Genomic DNA, 20,488 nt, shown 5'->3' with positions numbered 1-20,488 from the left:
TCCTGCTGCTTGCTGTACCAATTTTTCCTTTTCCAGCATCTGTTGCAAACCTCATATTAAGACACTAATGATGATGCTGCTGTAGTCCAGAGGCCAGTCACATTCGGTGCCTCCTTTTTGGGCTAATAGGCTTCCCTACCAATATTGGTCAAGTCTGCTTCGTTTTCCCCCTCTGCACTTGTGGAATTTCTAACTGCTTCTGTAACACCCATGTCTTTATCTCCTTCTCCTCTTTGGTGCTACCCTCTCCTGTTTTTATAGTGTCAATTGTATCCTCGTGTGGAGTGTAGGTCATATTCTGTAATTGGTATTGGAACAACTTGTTTCATGGCACTTAAGGAATACGGTTCTACAATATATATGTTGATGGAAGGTGTAGAGCGTGGACCAAACTCTACCTAGTCATTTGATCATTTACACAAGGGAAAGAAGTTGCAGTGAAGAGTATCAACACCGATAGCCTTGATTATTTTACTGACTTTTAAAATGATAAAAGGTAATCACATAATTTCAAGCTGCTGGGAGATATTATACTGTTTAAGCATCTTCGATTCAGGAAAATGTTCAATTCTGGCCCAATATCTTTGATTTTCATAGAGAAGATGTTTGTGTTGCATAACTTAATTTATGTATGACTTTATCCAGCAGAGAGGTTTGTCATGTTGTAGATAATTAAAAGTTTGCCTACCCATTTGACATAAGTTGTGAAATTCTTCAATCATTTTTATTTAGTACAACAAGCTGCCCTATCATGTGGACATTTCTGTGCCTTCTCTTGCTGTTTGCACTCACTTGGATTCACGTTGAAACAGTGATGTGAAAAATCATCAACGTGTTTTTATTGATTGTTTTATTTTGTATGTTGTATTAGTATTCATCCACTGTAATGAGAATGGGGAGGAATGCCAGTAGCAGCTCCTTCTTTATTACTGTCTGTTGTTCCTCCCTCTCATATTACTAGAAACACTTTGGGTAATGTAAGGCCTACTGCTGCCTGTTTTTGCTTTTCTCTTCCAGGGAATCCTCATAAATAGTCATAAACACTGAATATTCCCACCCATGTGCGGGGACCCCGGAATCTATAAAAACATGATATATGAAAACCTATATATACAGCTCTATACATTTACATATATATTTTTTTTCACAAACCAATGCAGCCTCCAAGAATAAATCCAAGGCTAATCAATGCTCTGAAAATCGGCTTTTGCAACCATAGATTGGAGAAAATAGACAGGCAGGAGGAAAAGAATCACTTGAACTCTCTTTAAGGACCAGAAAAAAGTTAATCTGCAAAACAGCAGGCATTGTTAGCCTATAAACTAGATTGAAAACTCAATAACATAGAAAATGAAAGCAATTGTTAAAATAAACTGGCACCGTGCCTTTAAGGCAGCCATGACCCCCAGCTTCCCATCATGCCTCAGGGGTGACAGTTAGGTCAGTTGTTCTTTCCGGCTCCTTCAGTCAGGTCCCTGGAGTTTTCAGCTCTGCTATTCTTGTCTTTTTTGTCAAGAAATTTCTCTCTAAAAACCTGGTAGTTACTGTTCACTCAATGTCTTTCATCCTGTAGAGTAAAGTACTAGCATTTTTCTGACAGAAACTTTTTTTTTTCTGTCACAGCATGCCTTCTCTTTTTGACCCTTGTCCTTCCTGTGGCAAGAAGAAGGCCAACACTGATTCCCACCCTGTGTGTTTACTGTGTCTTCCTGAGTCTCACTCCTCTGAGACCTGCCACCACTGTAAAACCCTTTCTAGACGCACTCTCAAGGAAGAGGAGACCCAGATCGACCTTCGAGAAGTAAGGTCCCGGTCTGCTCTCGTTCGGGGTGGGGCTGGGCGGCGAAGATAACTACAGCAACGAAACGAGTTTCCCTGTCGACGAGACGGTATTGGAGCACCACTCAGCGTCAAAAACTACACCGAAAACGAGTTTGAAGCCTATTCATCGTCGTCATCCACAAGTGTCTTATCAGCCTCCTCTGTTGACGTCAACTCGGCACCATTCAACGCCGAGGAGTCGGTCTCTGTTGGCGTCGACTCAGTACTCAACGTCGAGGACAGGTCTCCGTTAGCGTCATCTCATAGACGCTCGATGTTGAAACGAACCCCTCCATTGGCTGCAACACAGCGGCGGTCAATGTCGAGGCCTCAACCGACTCTGGCACCTCGACGACAGTCAAGGTCCGGAAGGCGTTCACCGTCAACTCCTAACCTGTACGACGTCGAGGCATCAGTCTCCGTTGGTGATCTTACGGCCGACGTCGAAGCAATACTCGCCATCGACACGGTCTCGATCGACGTCGAAGGCTAAGGCAAGGCCGGCGTCAAGGCACCAGTCTTCGTCAACGGCATCTTTCCCGACGTCCAGAATCCGGACACCATCATTATCTTCACAGCGCTCTATTCCAGTTCAAGATGTCTTAGTGATTCAATGCTCGATTTCGAGACAGTTTTCCCAGTCGACATTGACTCATCGATCTCGATCAGTAAGAAACTGATTGTTCAGCGTCAAGACACACGGTGTCGTCAAGTTCAGGATCGTCTGAGGTCATTCTACCTTCGTCGGACAGCTCAGTCTCTCCATCTCCTGAGCATTCCCAACAACACATAACGGAGCCTCCTGTACAGCAAGAGACAAGAGGGCAGAGATCATCCTCTGTACACCTTTCCCACAGGTGGATGTTGCCAGTACATCATTGGCAGAAATCTTCAACACAGGTGCAAGAAACTCTGAGCTACTCCAGCCCCCTGCACATTTTGTCAATGGCTCGGTAGGTGCAGACAGTAGACCTCCCACAGTCTCGCCGAAGGGCCGAGATCGTGCTCGAACGGCGACTCCACCTACAAGAAGGAGGTCCCCAGCACGTAGTCATGGAAGAAGACACAGACCACCTTCCTGGTCTTCGTCCTCGACTCATTCTTCAAAAAGGGACAATTCACCTACCTTAACATATAGCCCACCTTCGAGAGTCTCTCCGGTGGATGATGTTAGTACTTTTCAGGACGTACTTACCAGGGGGGCAGCAAAATTGAACATCGACATGCCTATCCCCAAACTTCATCCTCAGTGATTTTTGAAACTCTGCACCATAGATCCGCAACAAGGCCTCTGCTGCCTTTAGTGCCTGGACTCCTGGCTCTGTTACTGTTGTTGTTGTTCCCTTGAGCCCGCCACGCCTCCCAGCTGAGCCGCCCTCGCCCCTCCCCCTCCACTATCCATATATGACAGTTGTTCCCGCGCGCAGCGTTCACGCGCAGCGACCGCGCCCAACCCGCGCCGAAGGTGCGCCAAAGGTAAGCCCGTCTACGCCCGTCCGCGCCTGGACCGCGCCCAGCGCCAGACCCCCTGCCCCTCGCGCTGCCCAGCCCCCCCGCATTACCTACGATGCCGCCTCCCTCCTAGCCCTTAACCCCGGTCGCGCCCCCAACTGCGTCCAAGCCGCCCCTGGACAAACTCACGGTCCTTTCTCCTGCTTCTCCTGCAAATTCAGCGGCACCAACAACATCTCCACTACGACCACACCACAGATACCCGACCCCAACCACCTACAATGCATCTTGCTCAACACCCGATCGGTCCACAGGCACGCCATCGACCTATGGAATCTACTAGACACCACTTCTCCGGACATCGCCTTCCTTACGGAAACATGGATGAACGCTTCTTCCGCACCAGACATCACCATTGCCATCCCTGAAGACTATAAGATCACTCGCAAAGACCGTACCAGCCACACAGGAGGAGGAATCGCCATCGTCCATAAGAAATCCATCCGCATCTCCACCAGCTCCGACGCCAACCTCGCCAACTCCGAACACCTTCACTTCCAGATCCACACCGACCCCAAGACCACACTCAGAGGCACACTCCTCTACAGGCCACCAGGACCCCGCGCAAAATTCAGTGAAGACATCACGGACTTCATCACCCCACACGCGCTCCCCTCCAAAGAATACATCCTTCTGGGAGACCTAAACTTTCACCTCGAAAAGATCAACGACCGCAACACCACCACCCTCGTGGACAACCTCGCCAACCTCGGACTTAAACAACTGGTCACTTCCCCCACCCACATCGCAGGTCACACACTCGACCCCATCTTCACCTCCAGCAATCATGTCTCCTTCAGCCACACTACGGATCTCATCTGGACTGACCACAGCTGCGTCCACTTCACCTACAACAAGCCCAAACCCACCAACCACCTCCAACCAACTCTGCAAAGAAACTGGAACAAAATCACCACGGACCAAATCTCCGCATTACTCCTTCAAAACACCCCAGCCCTCTCTTCTAACGTTAACGAAGCCGCCGCCAACCTCACCCTATGGCTATCCAACACCGCTGATACCTTAGCTCCACTGAAAAAACGTCAAAACAAACCCGGCAACAAGAAGGCCTCATGGTTCAACGATGAGCTTAAGAAATCCAAGAAACTCTGCCGCTCCCTCGAAAAGGCCTGGAAAAAAGACCCTACCACCAGCACCAAGGACGCCTTCAAAAACGCCACCCGTACTCACCACCAACTAATCCGAAAAGCCAAGAAAACAGCATTCAAGGATCGACTTGACAACAACGCCCACAACAGCAAGGAACTTTTCAACATCGTCAAGGAATTCTCCAATCCCTCGGCCAACTCCAACGACATCACCCCCTCTCAAACCCTCTGCGACTCCCTAGCCTCATTTTTCCACAACAAGATTGCAGACATCCACAACAGCTTTGACAACCAACCCGGAAACCAACCCACCCCACCATCTGCTGTACACCTTCCCCCCGTGAACACCCTTAACGCCTGGAACCCAATCTCCACTGAGGACACCATCCGCCTGATGAATTCCATCCACTCAGGATCCCCCACAGACCCATGCCCTCACCACGTCTTCAACAAAGCAGACTCCGTCATAGCACCGCACCTCCGAGACGTCATCAACTGCTCCTTCAACTCCGCTACCTTCCCAGAAGACTGGAAACACGCTGAACTCACTGCCCTTCTGAAAAAACCCACAGCAGACCCCACCGAACTCAAAAATTACCGCCCCATCTCGCTTCTTCCATTTCCGGCCAAAGTCATCGAGAAAGCTGTCAACAACCAGCTCGCCGCCTTCCTCGAAGCCAACAAATCCCTCGACCCCTCACAATCTGGCTTCCGAGCAAAACACAGCACTGAGACCGCCCTCATCGCAGCAACAGACGACATTCGAACTCTACTGGACAATGGAGACACAGTCGCCCTCATCCTCCTTGACCTCTCTGCAGCATTCGACACAGTCTGCCACAGCACCCTTTTACAGCGCCTCAGAAACATCGGGATCCAAGGAAAAGCACTTGATTGGATCACCTCGTTCCTCACCGGAAGAACCCAGAGAGTCCGCCTTCCACCATTCAAGTCCGAGGCCTATGAAGTCATCTGCGGCGTACCACAAGGATCCTCACTCAGTCCCACCCTCTTCAACGTATACATGAGCCCCCTCGCGGCCATCGCACGCCATCACAACCTCAACATCATCTCTTACGCGGATGACACCCAACTTATCCTTTCTCTCACCAATGACCCCAGCACCGCCAAAACTAACCTACACGAAGGAATGAAAGAAGTTGCCGAATGGATGAAACACAGCCGTCTGAAACTGAACTCAGACAAAACTGAAGTACTCATCCTAGGTACGTCCCCCTCTTCATGGGACGACTCCTGGTGGCCGGAAGCCCTCGGAAAAGCACCCATCCCGACGGACCACGCACGGAACCTAGGCGTCATCATGGATTCCTCACTCTCAATGAACAGACAAGTCAGCGCCGTATCCTCTTCCTGCTTCAACATTCTTCGCATGCTCAGAAAAACATTTCGCTGGATCCCCACCGAAACAAGGAAAACTGTCACCCACGCTCTGGTCACGAGCCGACTGGACTACGGAAACACCCTCTACGCAGGTACTACCGCAAAACTCCAGAAGAAACTCCAACGAATCCAAAACGCCTCAGCCAGAATCATATTAGACATCCCACGCAACGAACACATCTCTGGTCACCTCAAAGACCTCCACTGGCTACCCGTCAATAAGAGGATCACTTTCAGACTGCTTACCCACGCACACAAATCACTCTACGACATCGGACCAGAATGCCTCAACTCACGTCTGTCCTTTTACACCCCCTCCCGCCAACTACGCTCTTCCAGCCAAGCCCTCGCCACTATCCCTCGCATCAACAAGACCACCATGGGAGGCAGATCCTTTTCTTACCTGGCTGCTAAAACATGGAACTCTCTCCCCGCATACCTTCGCCTCACCCAGAACCACCTAGCATTCAGAAAGCAACTTAAAACCTGGATATTTGAAAGGTAATCCTCCTCCCCTTCCTAAGCGCCTTGAAACCCTATGGGTATGTAGTGCGCTATATAAGTTTTGTGACTTGACTTGACATGTGTTTCTCACACCGGCAACATTAAAGACTGCCCCGGCAAAGATCTTAAAAAAGTACAGGCCTCCGGAACAGGATCCACTATTCCTTAGAGCAGATCCACCTCCGGATTCTTTGATTATTGCAGCGGCAAAAAAGACGCATGCAGTGGTCTCCTCCTCAACTGTGCCTCCAGATAAAGAAAGCAGAACCCAAGACTCTTGGGAAAGAAAAGTTTGTGGCACTTCTGCTTCAATGTTATAGTTCTCCTAGGGTGCTATGATAGGGCCCTATGGGATTCTTTGGAAACATTTAAACTTCCCAAAGAGGATTGCAGAGACTTTGAGGCAATATTACAGGAAGGAAGTTTGGTAGCGAATCAGTTTATTAGCGCTGCAGCGGATGGAGCAACATTATCTGCTCATTCTTATTCTCATGGGATTTGTGCCAGACGCGCATCCTGGCTTCGGCTCACTGCACTGAAGCCTGAAGCACAGCAACGAATTCTAAACCTTACTTTCTTGGAGAGTTCCCTCTTTGGCACTAACACACACGATGAGATGGCCAGAATGAAAACGAAACTCGATACCCTGAAGGCAGTAGGCCTTGAAAACAAAAAGGAATTCCACCGCAGATACAGGCCATACGATCGCAGGCCATTCCATCAGAGGGTTCAAACCCCTCAATGGCAGAGGCATCCGAAGCAACAACATCAACCCAGAACCCATCATCAGGGGCGTCACACTTCCCATGGGAGAGGGACCCCACGCCAATCCACCGCTTCGACAAAAACCCCTTCAAAGCAATGAACATTCCCTTCCCCCATCGTTGTTTCCCACTCCAGTGGGGGGGAGGAGGGGGAAGTATAGCCAACCTCATGCAAGAGTGGCGCAGCATCACAAAAGATCAATGGGTGTTAAGCATGTTGTAGAATGGGTACTCTACGTTTTCATCATCCACCCCCAGCTATCGCTTCAGTGAAAGCCGCATGCCAACAGCTATAACTGCTACAGCAGGAAGTATCCACTCTTTGAAGAAAATCGGTCATAGAGGAGGTTCCTGTCTCTCAACGCGAACAAGGAGTATGCTCAAGGTATTTTCTGGTCAAAAAGAAAGGTCGAAAAACAGAGTTCAGGCCTATTTTAGATCTGCGCACTCTGAACAAATCCATCCGGAGGGAAAAGTTTTGCATGCTGGCTCTCCATCTAATATATCCTCTTCTCCAACAAGGGGGCTGGATGAGTTTGATCGGACTGCAAGATGCATATTTCCATGTTCCAGTCCGCCTACGTCACCGAAAGTTCGTACACCTCATAGTAGGATCCAACCAATTCAAAGTTCTCCCCTTCGGGTTGAAGTCAGCTCCTCGAGTGTTTACCAAATGCATGGCGGTAGTGGCAGCTGCTCTTCGGCGCCAGGGACTGTTTGATTACCCTTACCTCAACGACTGGCTTCTGAAGGGTGTGAGGACCCACTATCAACGCTACCTAGCACTTTTACAGCGACTGGGCCTTCATGTCAACTTCGAGAAGTCTGTTCAACAGCCTAATCAAAGAATACACTATCTGGGCGCGACAATAGACTCCGCCGTAGGAAAAGTGTTTCTTTCGGAGGAGAGACTATCATCTATCACTCTGAAAATGAAAAGGAGACTCCTTTTCCTTCAGTCCAACAGGTTGCCTGTCTGCTAGGGTCAATGGATTCCTGTATCTTCCTCGTCCCCAACGGCAGTCTGCGAATGCGACCTTTACAACAGGATCTGAAGCACAAGTGGGATCAACGGATTGCTCGATGGGACGACAAGGTTCATCTCTCATAGGCTGCAAAATCCTCTATCTCATGGTGGACACATCAGAGAAACCTCTTGGTGGGAGTGCCATTCCATCAGTCTCCCCTGGCGCAAACTTTGATCACCAATGCTTCCCTCCAGGGCTGAGGAGCGCACATGGGGTCCCTCCAAACTCAAGGTCGGTGGTCGGCCAAAGAACCGACTTATCAAATCAACATGTTGGAGCGACGAGCCGTGCATCTAGCCCTCAAGGCTTTTCTTCCCTTGATTTAGGCCATCTCCATACTAGTCCAGACGGACAATACGACCACAATGTACTATCTACACAAACGGGGGGACTCGATATCGCATTCTACCCTTAGAGGCTCAAACTCTCTGGCATTGGCTCCTGGCAAGGCAACTGTCGATCACAGCAATACACCTGCCAGGGGATGAAAATGCTCAAGCAATTCTCTCAGTCGTCACTTCGACGATCAACAAGACTGGGTTCTACACAACGAGGTGGTGTAAGGAATCTTCAGAGAATGGGGTAGTCCAAGCATCGATCTTTTTGCCGATGATACAAACAAAAAATGCTGCGACTTCGCGTCAAGGTTTTACCGGCCAGGGTCGAAAGGGAATGCCCTTTTGATCAACTGGTCAGGGAGCTGTGTGCACGATTTTCCTCCTCTCCCTCTCATCCCAAAGGTCATAACCAAGTTATCCCACTCCAGTGCGAGGATGATACTAATCGCACCTGACTGGCCACAACAGTGGTGGTACTCGGACCTTCTGCACCTCTCAGAATACCCACTCAGGAGATTACCTTGCAGGCCGGACCTGCTGTCCAAAATGAACGCGAGTATTCATGACGACAACCTTCCCTCGCTTAACTTAGCAGCATGGTTCCTGAGGTCCTCCTGTATAGACACCTAGGTCTTCCTCAGGACTGCATGAACATCTTGAAAGAGTCTAGAAGGACTTCTACAAGGCACTCTTATTCTTTTATATGTGGTGTGTGTGAAATGGTTTCCAACCTACCAAGGGTCAAGAGGAGGTAATTCTACCTTATCTCCTCCACGCCAAATCTGGTCTGAAATGTACTTCCATAAAGGTACACCTCGCTGGCATTACAGCATATAGAATGTCACCCTCTCAACCGTCTTTCTTCCAACTTCAGGTGGTCAAGGATTTCCTGCAAGGGTTAAAGAAAGTTTTCCCTCAAATCCATCCTCCATCACCTCCTTGGTAGCTAAACCTGGTTCTTTCCAAGCTCATGGGGCCCCCCTTTAAGCCTGTCCACAAAGCTTCCCTTCAACGGGTAGTTCTGAGAACCCATCCCTCCTTCCTTCTGAAGATGGTGTCAGATTTTCATGTTAACCAAGCTATCTCACCCACGACCTTTTTACTTCAACCCTCTACACTAGCTGAGAGGTCCTTTCATTCTCTAGACCTACAAAGGGTCTTAAAATTCTATTTAGACAAGTCCAAAGCTATTAGGAAATCTGATCAACTGTTTGTAAACTATGGTTCCATCAGAACAGGTTTCCCAACCTCTAAGCGCTCCATCCTCAGATGGATAACGTCATGCATCAAGCTGGCTTACCAGTTGTCAAATAATCCCCTCTTTTTGCCTTCAAGGCTCATTTCACTATAAGAAAGGCAGCGACAGTGGCTTTTCTGCCTTTCTGGCTTTCCGATTGCTGAGATCTGCAAGGCAGCCACTTGGAAATCGGTACATATGTTCACGAGACACTATTGTCTCTACTCGGATACTTGAGCAGACACTCAAGTTGGCCAGGCCTCCTTGAGAAATGTATTTTGATGCTGAAATCAGCTTCTATAGTTTTGTTTGCTTCTCATTTACCTGCAGGTGGAGGATGGGCTTGCTAGTCGATTCAGTGCTTATGACTATTGATGAGGATCCCCTGGAAGAGAAGGAGAAGTTAATTACCTGTAATCCTGGTTCTCTTCTAGGGGTATCCTCATCAAAGTCATAGCAGCCCACCCACCTCCCTAGGCAAATAAGGCTTTTTTAAAGTCATATATATGTGCCCTAACCCTCGGGTCTCCGCAAAGAACAACTGACCTAATTGTAACCCCAGAGCCATGATGGGAAGCTGGGGGTCATGGCTGCCTTAAGGGCACGATGCCAGTTTATGCTAACAATTGCTTTCATTTTCTGTGTTATTGAGTTTTCAATGCAGCCTATGAGCTAACAATGCCTGCTGTTTTGCAGATTAACTTTCTTCTGGTCATTAAAGAGAGTTCAAGTTATTCTTGTCCTCCTCCATGTCTAATTTCTCCAATCTATGGTTGCAAAAGCAGATTTTCAGAGCATTGATTAGCCTTTGATTTATTCTGGGAGGCTGCATTGGTTTGTGAAAAAATGATATATGTAAATATAAAGTGCAGTATATATATATATATATATATATATATATATATACGTTTTCATATATAATTGTTTTTATAGATTCCGGGGTCCCCGCGCATCGGCGGGAATATTCAGTGCTTATGACTTTGATGCAGATACCCCTGGAAGAGAACTAGGATTACAGGTAAGTAACTTATTCTTCTGGGGCTTTATGACTATAAATTCCTAATTTTACCTCCCAATAATCTCCCAAAGGTTTTGTTGTGTTTCTTCTGCAAAATCCACCTGCTGAAAGGAAAAACGTAGGAACCAAAATAAACTGATGTTGTTGGTTTAATCTTTTCAGGGTTAATAGGAAATATTGTTTGATTCCAGTGTGTATGTAGAACAACGAGCTCCTCTGGAACCCACTGTTGTGTTAATGGACATATAGTTCTTTCTATTGGTTAGTGAGGAAATGCAGTCATAGACGACATAAAAAATAAAGAAGTATGTTATTCATACTATGCTTCCACCAGAACGTTCATGTTCAGTCAGACTCCTGTAGAGTTAATGATGCTCTACTGTGCTTAGTTTATAAAGTTTGAAGGAAGTCGATCTGTTCGCTCTTTTTTCTTGATTTCAACTAAAGGCCCTGATAGAGAGAAGGTGGTGAGGTAGTGGTCTCACCAGGAGAACAGGTTTGTTTTCAGTTAGGACTTCTGTGCTAGGATCATATCACGAAAACCTCTAAACCAATGAGTATGGCCAGTCTTATGATTGTTGAACCCAACTTTCTTCCAAGCATCTGTGAAGGCAGAAGCTTGGGAGTTATCTACCACATATTGAAGTACCCCAAAGCTAGTATTTTATTATCCTTTGGATAACTACTCAAAGACTATCAGAGTTGACTTTTCTTCTAGGAAGCAATGCACAGGTTTGTCTAAGGTAAGAAAGACTCCAGCATTTAATTCTGTGTATCAAACATGTTTGGGCTTCAGAAGGACAAAGCCATCCCCTGTGTGCCTAATCAGTTCTCCATCACTTATGAGGATTTAAACATCCTCAGAAAGGAGAACATCTACAATGGCAAGAGAATAATGGCTCCATGGTCCTTGATTTGCGGACTTATTATCTTTGTTTAATTCCATATTACCCATTGATCATCTGTAATGCAAGCGCTTGTTGCTAATCTTGCTAAGAATAGTAGGCCTAGTAGAGAATAAATAATGATTGAGATCTAGAGCTATCTGAATGTTGCTCGCAGGAACAAGTCTTTAATGCGACTTTATTGCATAAGCCTTTATTGTGCATTCTGTGAAGGCAAAGGCCAGTTGCACTCCATATCCGTGAATTTGACAGTTAGAGTTTAAGAACTATATGACCACCACTTTCCTCCCACCAGTTATGCTAATGATGAGAAAACTAGATTTCACCCCAGTGCTTAAGGTTAGGAGTTTTCGTCCTGGATGCTGCAATATCTTTGCACATGGGTCAGCTCTTTAAAGACCAAGTCCATCTGGACATTGAAAGATGCAAGCACACCTTTGGTGGTCTGAGAATGTAACTCTTCAGCTTTTTCCAGGTCAGTTATTGGAGTACTGATGTGGTGACAGATATTCAGACTCTAGAGCTTGTATCAATAACCCTGCACATATAAAAATAATTTTAAGCCTGTATAAATCTTTGAATGAAGTGTGTTCTCTTAGAAAGCCAAATGCAGTCTTGGGCAGGGGTAGAAATTTGAATATAGTCACTTTGGAGGAAATGTAGCAACCTATATGTGAAAGCGCACTTTCCACCAGTATTCAGAATGGGAAAAATGTTTACAAATAACTGTACTTCTCCCTATCTCGATTGTATAAAATACTACGCCAACTCCTCTCTCCTATGCTGTCCAGGATATGGCATGTTGAGGGACTTGCTGCACATGTGGAATCGTAGTGCTCCAGCCCAGGTCTTTTCAAAGTTCTTCACTCATAAAAGATATTTCGAAGGCTGCTCTTGTCCTAAGTCCGTTAGTGGTTCTATTGGGATCTCTGGTGGACGATTTTAATTATAGATGTGAACTCCTGAGCTCTCTTGTAACTCAGTATCTTTTGGCTGATCTGCTTGTGCTGGCAATATAGTTGAAGTTGCTAGTCGGGATCCTTGGTAGATATTTAGTGGTCCGTAACAGTAAAAAAAAAAAGACCACCGCTGAGGTTAGATATAACTGTATGGGCACTCCATTCTAAAACATTTTGGTGGGACATTGGTCTGGAGGAGGGCAGATGCACTTGAGGAGAATTTGCTGCCAACTTATGTGTCTCCATCAGCTTCTCTTGGGTTGTTAGTTGTTGTTGTGACATAGGCGACTTTGTGTTGTTGTTTCGTAATGTCATTCAACATCCAAGGAGATTTGCTGACATATTTCAACCTTTTCCTTGCTCCCTTTGGTTGGTTGGTTGCTTACTGCAATAACCTCATTGAATTAGTTTTGTGAGCTGTGTTGCTGGCTCTTACCTTTCTGTCTGAAGTGCCTAATTAAAGCAAGTTAAAGAGAAATATATTTGAATGTACAAAAATAATTCAGCAAAAGTTCTACCACTGAAGACAGCAGAGAATGTTTTTTTTGGCGGTGACCATTGTAAAGCTAATGCTTTCTGCATGTATGGAGGTCACATTCTCATTGGAGTGGTAGGTAGGGCAGGATAACCAATAGCAAAAAATGGCTTGTGTGAGAATGCCTCATGATGGATGGTTGTGAGCACACTTCATGATGAATGGTTGCGCTTGAGAGCTATCGGGGATGAAGGCAAAAGAGTGTAAATAGTCATCAGACAAGGCAGGTACATTTAAGGGTATGTTAAAACTTTTGGCATAATTTTGAAAGTGTTAGATTATTGCCACATCTGAAAGTGTAAAAATCCGTACTGCTTTAACTTTTGAAGGTTTCGTAATTGTACGCAGTATACCACTATTAAAACACAGCCAAAATATCATATTAAGTAGAGTGAACCTTACGGCGGCACACTTGACAAAAAATGAAATGCATTGTATTTAAAAATATAAACAAAGCAATGTGTTATAGTAGTAAGGAAAGTGATTGGTATTAAGGGGAATAGATTAAGAACTAGGTCGAGGAGTTGATGAACCAAAAGGGAAACCAAATGAGTCAAAAATTGATTTTCAGCTAGATAACATTTATAGACCTTAGACGGTGCTATATTATGTATCAGAAGCGTAGGGAAATCTAAAAAACGAAGCAATCCAGGTGAAAATATAAATCCAATAATCGTTTAAAAGGTATTTACACTCTAGCCTCGTTTATATGACTTTCTTTATGCATTGCTAATTCTGGAAAGCACGAATGTTCATAGAATGCTCTGTTGAACTGTATGGTTAATTCCTGTAAAGTAATTATATAACAAACACTTTGTAATTTTACTTCTCTGTTCTGCAGTTCTGTAAATTGTTTCTCACAACCAACGAAAATTGTCTGAAGAGTGCAATAGAAACTCTGTCAACAAGCAACAAATCAAAGCGGCAACAGTTCGGAAGTCACATGGAAGGGTCTCCTGAACGTACTTCATCACCAGCTCCCAAACAGTCTCCAAGAACCCCCACAAGAAATAATATTGACTTTGCATCTAAAAAAGGTATGTATATTTCTAGGCAGAATGACCATTTGATGAGGCGAGAGGAACTCCAGGCAACTGAAGCTTCAAACATGCTCAAGTGGTTAGTTTCCCTGGTGTACTTTTGTGTCCACTAGTAATTACTTTTGTTGTGCCTCCATTAATGCTAAGCTTTTTTTTATAGCTGTACATATCTGAGAGTCAAAAACGATTAACTGTTGAATGCAGCGTACCTCTGGGTGGTAGACTGACCATGTTGAAGGAAGTTGTCTGCAGTGCGACTTGGGCTGCTTTCACTCTTTCGTTGAGGAGATGCTACTGGTGCGGCTCCAAGCACTGGGTTTGCTGAAGCATGCAAGAGCTGAGCTCTTTATGCTGGTGAGGGAGGACAGCTACTCCTTCAGCTTCCAGACCTTAGTTGATTATAATTGGACACTCAACACATGGAAGCGGAGCTGGAGTTTGATGGACTCAGACTCTAGCAAGAGGCAATCAGCCTGTAATATTTGATGCAAATGGCAGCCCCAAGGGAAACGAGACTTCAAGGCTGAGTTGTAAGAACCCAAAACTGATACCAGAGCTCTGACACCTGTTAAGGAAGAACTTGCTAGTATCCTTTAATTATTGACCTCTGAATCTGGCATTTTACTCTCCTCTGTGAAGGAGCTGTGTCTCTCTTGCTGCTTATATTACTTGGGGGAAGTTTTCTTCAAGACCTTTTTTTCTTTGGGTTCTTTGTAGTTTAATGCTCATTCTGAATGACACTTTAATGCCGAAACTGGTCTGGTTTGACCTTGATGACGGGATAACTTGAAATAAATTGCTATTTGCTTTAGTTTGAATACAGACACTGCATAACCCCCTTCTTCTTCTCTTTATTCTCCAAGCAGAGAACTGTTTGCTCCCCATAAACCATTTCTCTTTGATGTATATCCTATCTCTTCTTGATTGTCTAGTACCTTTCATGTTTGTGCTACTCTAAATGTATTTTACTATAATGCCTTACTGATGGTACTTTCTGCCCCATATTGTGCCGTGTTAGAGTTAGTGTCTCTTTGTAATGTGTCCACATTGCATGTACTTTTTCTATTATTGAGTAAGCTGTGTCAGATTTTTTATTCTGTTGTAGAATTTGTATAGCACCTCTGACGAGGCCCAGAAGAGCAGTGTTGTGCTTTCTTATGCCATGCTTCAGTAATGTACCCATCCGATCCGTTGACTAATGTTTCTGCAGTTGCACATTATCCGTAGTTCAACTTTCCATGTTACAGCTTTGAGTTGCATTAATGTACATGTCCTCATTTTTTATTGATTCTTCTTTCCTTTCCTTACAATGACCCATTTTGTGATACTTTAGTGGTCCCGATGTTTTGAGTTACTCTGATATACATGCACCATGCTCTTTTGTTTACTTGATGTTCTCCACATATGTTACATGTTTGGTTCCTTTGGTTTGCTGATGGTCAAGATAGCCATACCATTCTCAGCGCAGGCCAGAAATACTGTGTGCAATCAAGGATATAGGCTCCAGCTCACAACTGGAACATCTATAAGGCGGTCCTCCTGTAAATTCCACTAAGCTAGTGCATGTTCACATTATAGAGCATGTTGGGAAGTAATGCCCGTCAGGGTGAATACATGTCACTGCTCTGCATCTGAGCTACCTCTGTAAACCTAAGCATCGAAGTAACCTGAACTCTGGTGAGTTTGAGGGTAATCTCCATATGCCTGCTACAGTCCACCTCAGATTACAACATATATAATACAGCCCTTAAAGTATAAACAGTACTATAGCTTGGACAGGAGCTCCTATCTTTTAGAAATCTGGACTGGTTTAGCTTCTGAATAAGAGGAAGGGAAAAAGCTAGAAGACCAGAATAAACGTTGATGAAACTAAAACCCACACTAGACCTTCCATGTCTATAGATTCTAGGACAATATGACCTCAAATAGTTTGGAAAAGTTACTAATATTTTGGGACATTTCTTCCTGGGAAGGTGTTCTTTGATCAACCTCATCTCTTGAAGTCGAAAATGACCTCAATGATAAAATGGGTAAGTACTAGATGACTAATCTAACCAGAGGAGTAAAAAGTAGAAGTATTCATTTTCTGCTTGTTGATTGATTTCCTGAGAATTAGGGAGAGCGTTGGATCTCTTTGGTTTTTAAAACAAAGTACTTTTGGCACCTAAACAGAGCCTACCTTGTCTTCACCCCATGCCATTAACTAGGAAAGACAATGCATACATGACTTATGTTTTGTAATCTGCTTTCACTGTTGATGAACCCTTCCTTGTCAGACACAGCAGGAGTTTTTCTTTGTAATTTCAGAGTTACTGTTACGTGACAGATCCCGAATAACACCGGCAAAGATGCCATCCTGAGAGCATTGGTGGTCTTTGTCCTAGCAATGGGCAGTGATGGCTAAAATGGCACCTGTCAAAAAACAAGGAGAGAGCAAGGGAAGGAAAGGGGGGTGCGTCCGTATCCCCTGTATGATATATGTGTAAAGAATGATGGACAAACCCAAGTATGTGTGGTACAATCACTATTAGGTAGTGTTTGGGAACCCACTGGGTTAGTTAAAAGACCCCTCACACACCAACCTGGTTGGTGTCATGCGTCATCATTGGGGTCCCAACCGGGTGGCTGAATGCCCCCCGGTTGTGCTACGATGCCTGATTACAGCAGAGCTGGTTTGGTGCAAAGGTGTGATGTGATGTGGATTAAAAATATCTCTGAGAATCCTTGCCTTTCTAATTTTATTAATGGCGGCTCAGGATATGATTAAAAAATTCTTAGTGATGCAACTAAAAAAAGAAATAATTATCTTGTAGTTGTCTATGTGATGGGTCTACATGTTTCAGCCCGCAACGGAATATAGGTGGGGCTTTCTTCAGGACCGGTGAAAGTGGTGAGTGGCAAAGTGAGTAGTGCCACGTGGAAAGTGAGAACAATCAAAAAAGTTTTTTGTACCTACACACGCGCTAAGGTGTGTGGACTAGGTGTCTACGTACTTGCGGACACCAGAGCGAAAAAACCTGTAGGGAAAGAAAGAGACAGCACACAACATGTATATACATATCACAAATAGATAACATGAATCTAGTGATATTCAGCAATTGTTCAGCAATTAAAAAATGCAATCTTAAGTGCTGTGGTCATCTGAGTGGGTCTGCCAAGTGATGGTGCCTAAGGATGCAATGAAGACATATGGTGCACATGCTGCATGCTGTAGTAGTGCAGCAGCTGGTTTAAAATCTGGTCTTAAGGATGCTAAGAGGCTGTGCAATTTACACATGCTTACCTAGTGGCAACCGAGGGTTGTCATGAAGTTGGTTTGGTTCACCGTGAAATGAAGTGTGGGAACGCAAAAGTGTGGAGCCTTGCCACAGTGGAGGCACAAGTGAGAAAGCCGGCAATTGCCGTCATGCGGAGCATGTGGCTATCTCTATATGCAGTATTGAAAACAAAAGGAGCAGCATTGCCCCAGGAAGTAGCGCTTGGTTAAGGAGGTATGATTACACTATGGCTGAGCGTATGTAGCTGATCGGGGCTTGGGAGGAGTGCGCTCCTCTAACAGACTCTGGGGAGAAAGAAAATAATACGAGTAAGAGGCATGTGAGCTGTGGAGTCGAGAAAGCTCACAGGAGGCCTCAAAGCCTGTGCACTTATATATGGATGCATGTGATGCCTTGGGATTCCATGACATCACATAGCACACCTACGAGGCTTCACTCAACCTGATATATCACATTTTGATGCCGCGTATCTTATATCTATTGCGGCATGCGCGTTTTGATTTGATGATTATAAAAGTTATATAGCCATAGAAAATACTATTTCAATGATAAAAATATAACCCTATTTTATTAAATAATCAAAGAATATAATGTTTTAGTTGACAGCAAATCATCCCGCCCTTCGTCCGCTCGAAGTTTGAAAGGATCCGTTTCTTCAATCATCAGCATGGGAGCCAACAGTACCAAAAATTCAAAGCTAATCGAGCCACAGATCTTAAAGGTAATCATTCTTATCCTCAAAATATGATTTCCTATTAATATTATACTTTTATATATTATCTACTAGTATTCGTAGTGTGTAAACTAAGGGCCTTTTTTAGAGGTTGTTAAATGGGATATTCCTAATTTTGGCTCACTTTGCATTATACTGCTATTATGAACAATGCACTTTTTGTTTTCTTAAAGCAAACTTTTCACTGTTATTGGGAGTTACAAAAGCAAACCATTTCAGTAAAAATAATGTCATTAAAGCAGATAAGAAACATGACAAGCTCAAAATTATCCACAGTTCAGAAAAAAATGGTAGTGCAGAATCGTCTGGTGATCAGAACATACAGTTTCTATTATATTGAAGGATCTAGCAACCAGGCATCAGTAGGCAGGATGGAAAAGATTTTAAAAATGTGAAAAATATACTAGAAAGGTTTTGGGGAAAATTAATTTGAGAATGATATAAAAAGGGATGGGCACAAGGTGATACTAAGAAAGTGTGTCTTCAATTATCAAAGCCAAATCAACTGCTGTCGCAAGTTAAAGGTGTTATGGATTGCTAGTACTCATTAATGTGGGGTGGCCGTGCATTGGCGAGCAGGTTTTGGATGTATAGAATTGAGCAGTATTCCAGGGATGTTCTTACTGTTGCCTAGTAATGTCCTTTGGGTCCATTAGGGAGCATGTACAAGGAATCATGTCCCAAGTTTTCTTAGATATTAATAAAGTTGCACCATATATGATTAAAGACTTCAGGGTGGTATTTTATCTTATATATGAGTCTTGCACTATAGACTATCCTCTATAATCGTTCATACACTCATAAAAAGCTGTCTTCATTGTCGTAGTAGGCATAGTTTGGCTGCTGTCACAGAAGTTGCTAGCCACCTTTGGCCGTGCTTGGAAAGTCTCCTTACAGAGGACATGTAATGCATTAAAGCTAGTTTCACCGATTAAACTATAGTAATAACAAGCCAGATTTGTCAGCAATCACCCTGGACACATGGACACCTTAAAAGGTTGTTTGCCAGATCGCATTCAGTCTAAATACATCTCTAGCACTTTGAATGATGGAGAAGGCCAGCCCTATGCAACTTCTGGGGAGTCCAGTTCTAATCATGTTAAAGTTTAAAAAACAGGAATTTTAGTTTTGCCTCCTTGTGGTAATGATCAGTCAGGAGTGTCATCCAATCTTCAGAACTATATTCCATCCTAAGACCTGCCAGTGACGTCTAGTGGTCAGCAAAATGTTTTAAGATGACAGTTTGTTGACTACTGCACTATACAAATGAGACAGTGCCCATTGAAAGAAGTGGTCCCTGGAATGGAGATCCTGTAGGATAGGAGAAGATGGTAGGTCTAACTGGCGTGTACCCAGGATTCTCAGCATTGAAGCCGTAATAACTGTCAATGGTGTATAGAGTCTGGCTGTAGTTTCAGAAAGTCTTTAAGTGTGTTGTTTTGGATTACTTGGTCCCATTGTAGGAACCCTTTATCAGGCCATCCCACTGAACAAACCCTAATAAGATATTTGTGCTATTCCAACCAGAGGCTGACAGTGGCTTCCAAAGGACCCATTTGGGAGAAGAGGATAGAAGAGCTACAGCATGCCAAATTGCTTTCCAGCGAAGTGCCAACCCTTCAATCCCTAGGAACAATCACACATCATTGAGTGTGCAATTGCACGACCTGGCCTTATTTAGAGGTTGGTAGACTTGGATACTCCATCACAAATGTGGTGGATGTCTCGTCTGTTGTATTACAAGTGCATTAAACCATATGACACTTGTAATACAGATTTTGATTATCTTCCATCTGCCAAACTCCAATAAAGGCTTGTGGCGGCTATAGACACTAATAGAGTGAAATCTTGTACCAATCTATCAGACAGGATTATAACATAGATCTCATTATCCACATTCAGAAGGGAAATTATTTTACCAGATGTCCATTGCATCAAGGCTTTGATATTTCATTTATAAAATAACAAATTGGCTGTACCCCGTGATATAAGATTAATTTTTTCACATAGGTGTTTTGTGCAATGACTATAGGATGCACTGTTACAATCTCAATAAATAACTTTTGATATTTGTGAGATAGTGTTCTTTACCTGTTTACTCTACACGTGTCTGTGATTATTGCTTTTTCCAGTAAATAATGAAAACTCTAACATAAATCACATAACCGTGATGGTACTGTGAGGCATACTGGGGAACAAAACATTTTATGAATCTTTCCCTTTTGTAGCTGTCTGAATATGTAAATGAAAACAGTTCCCAATTGTGCATCTAGACGTTTTAGAATTAGTCTTAGAAACAGACCGTG

The 20,488-nt window shown here is 44.3% G+C and overlaps 1 protein-coding gene across 7 annotated transcripts in view; it reads left to right on the top strand.

The window, feature by feature from the left end:
• Window positions 1–20,488, top strand: part of EFCAB7 (EF-hand calcium binding domain 7) — a 367,307-nt gene that overhangs the window by 188,589 nt on the left and 158,230 nt on the right. For all 7 annotated transcript variants that reach the window (XM_085602394.1, XM_085602399.1, XM_085602395.1 and 4 more), the window contains 2 exons: window positions 13,973–14,168; window positions 18,049–18,170. In XM_085602394.1, the coding sequence (XP_085458520.1) occupies window positions 13,973–14,168; window positions 18,049–18,170 (318 nt within the window). The remainder of the gene's footprint in view (window positions 1–13,972; window positions 14,169–18,048; window positions 18,171–20,488) is intronic.

Source organism: Triturus cristatus, chromosome 4_2, assembly GCF_964204655.1.
Source record: "Triturus cristatus chromosome 4_2, aTriCri1.1, whole genome shotgun sequence".
In the NCBI taxonomy this organism is placed as follows: Eukaryota; Metazoa; Chordata; class Amphibia; order Caudata; family Salamandridae; genus Triturus; species Triturus cristatus.
The sequence above is the reverse complement of the archived record's forward strand: the minus strand, read 5'-3'. Positions and strand labels throughout refer to the sequence as shown.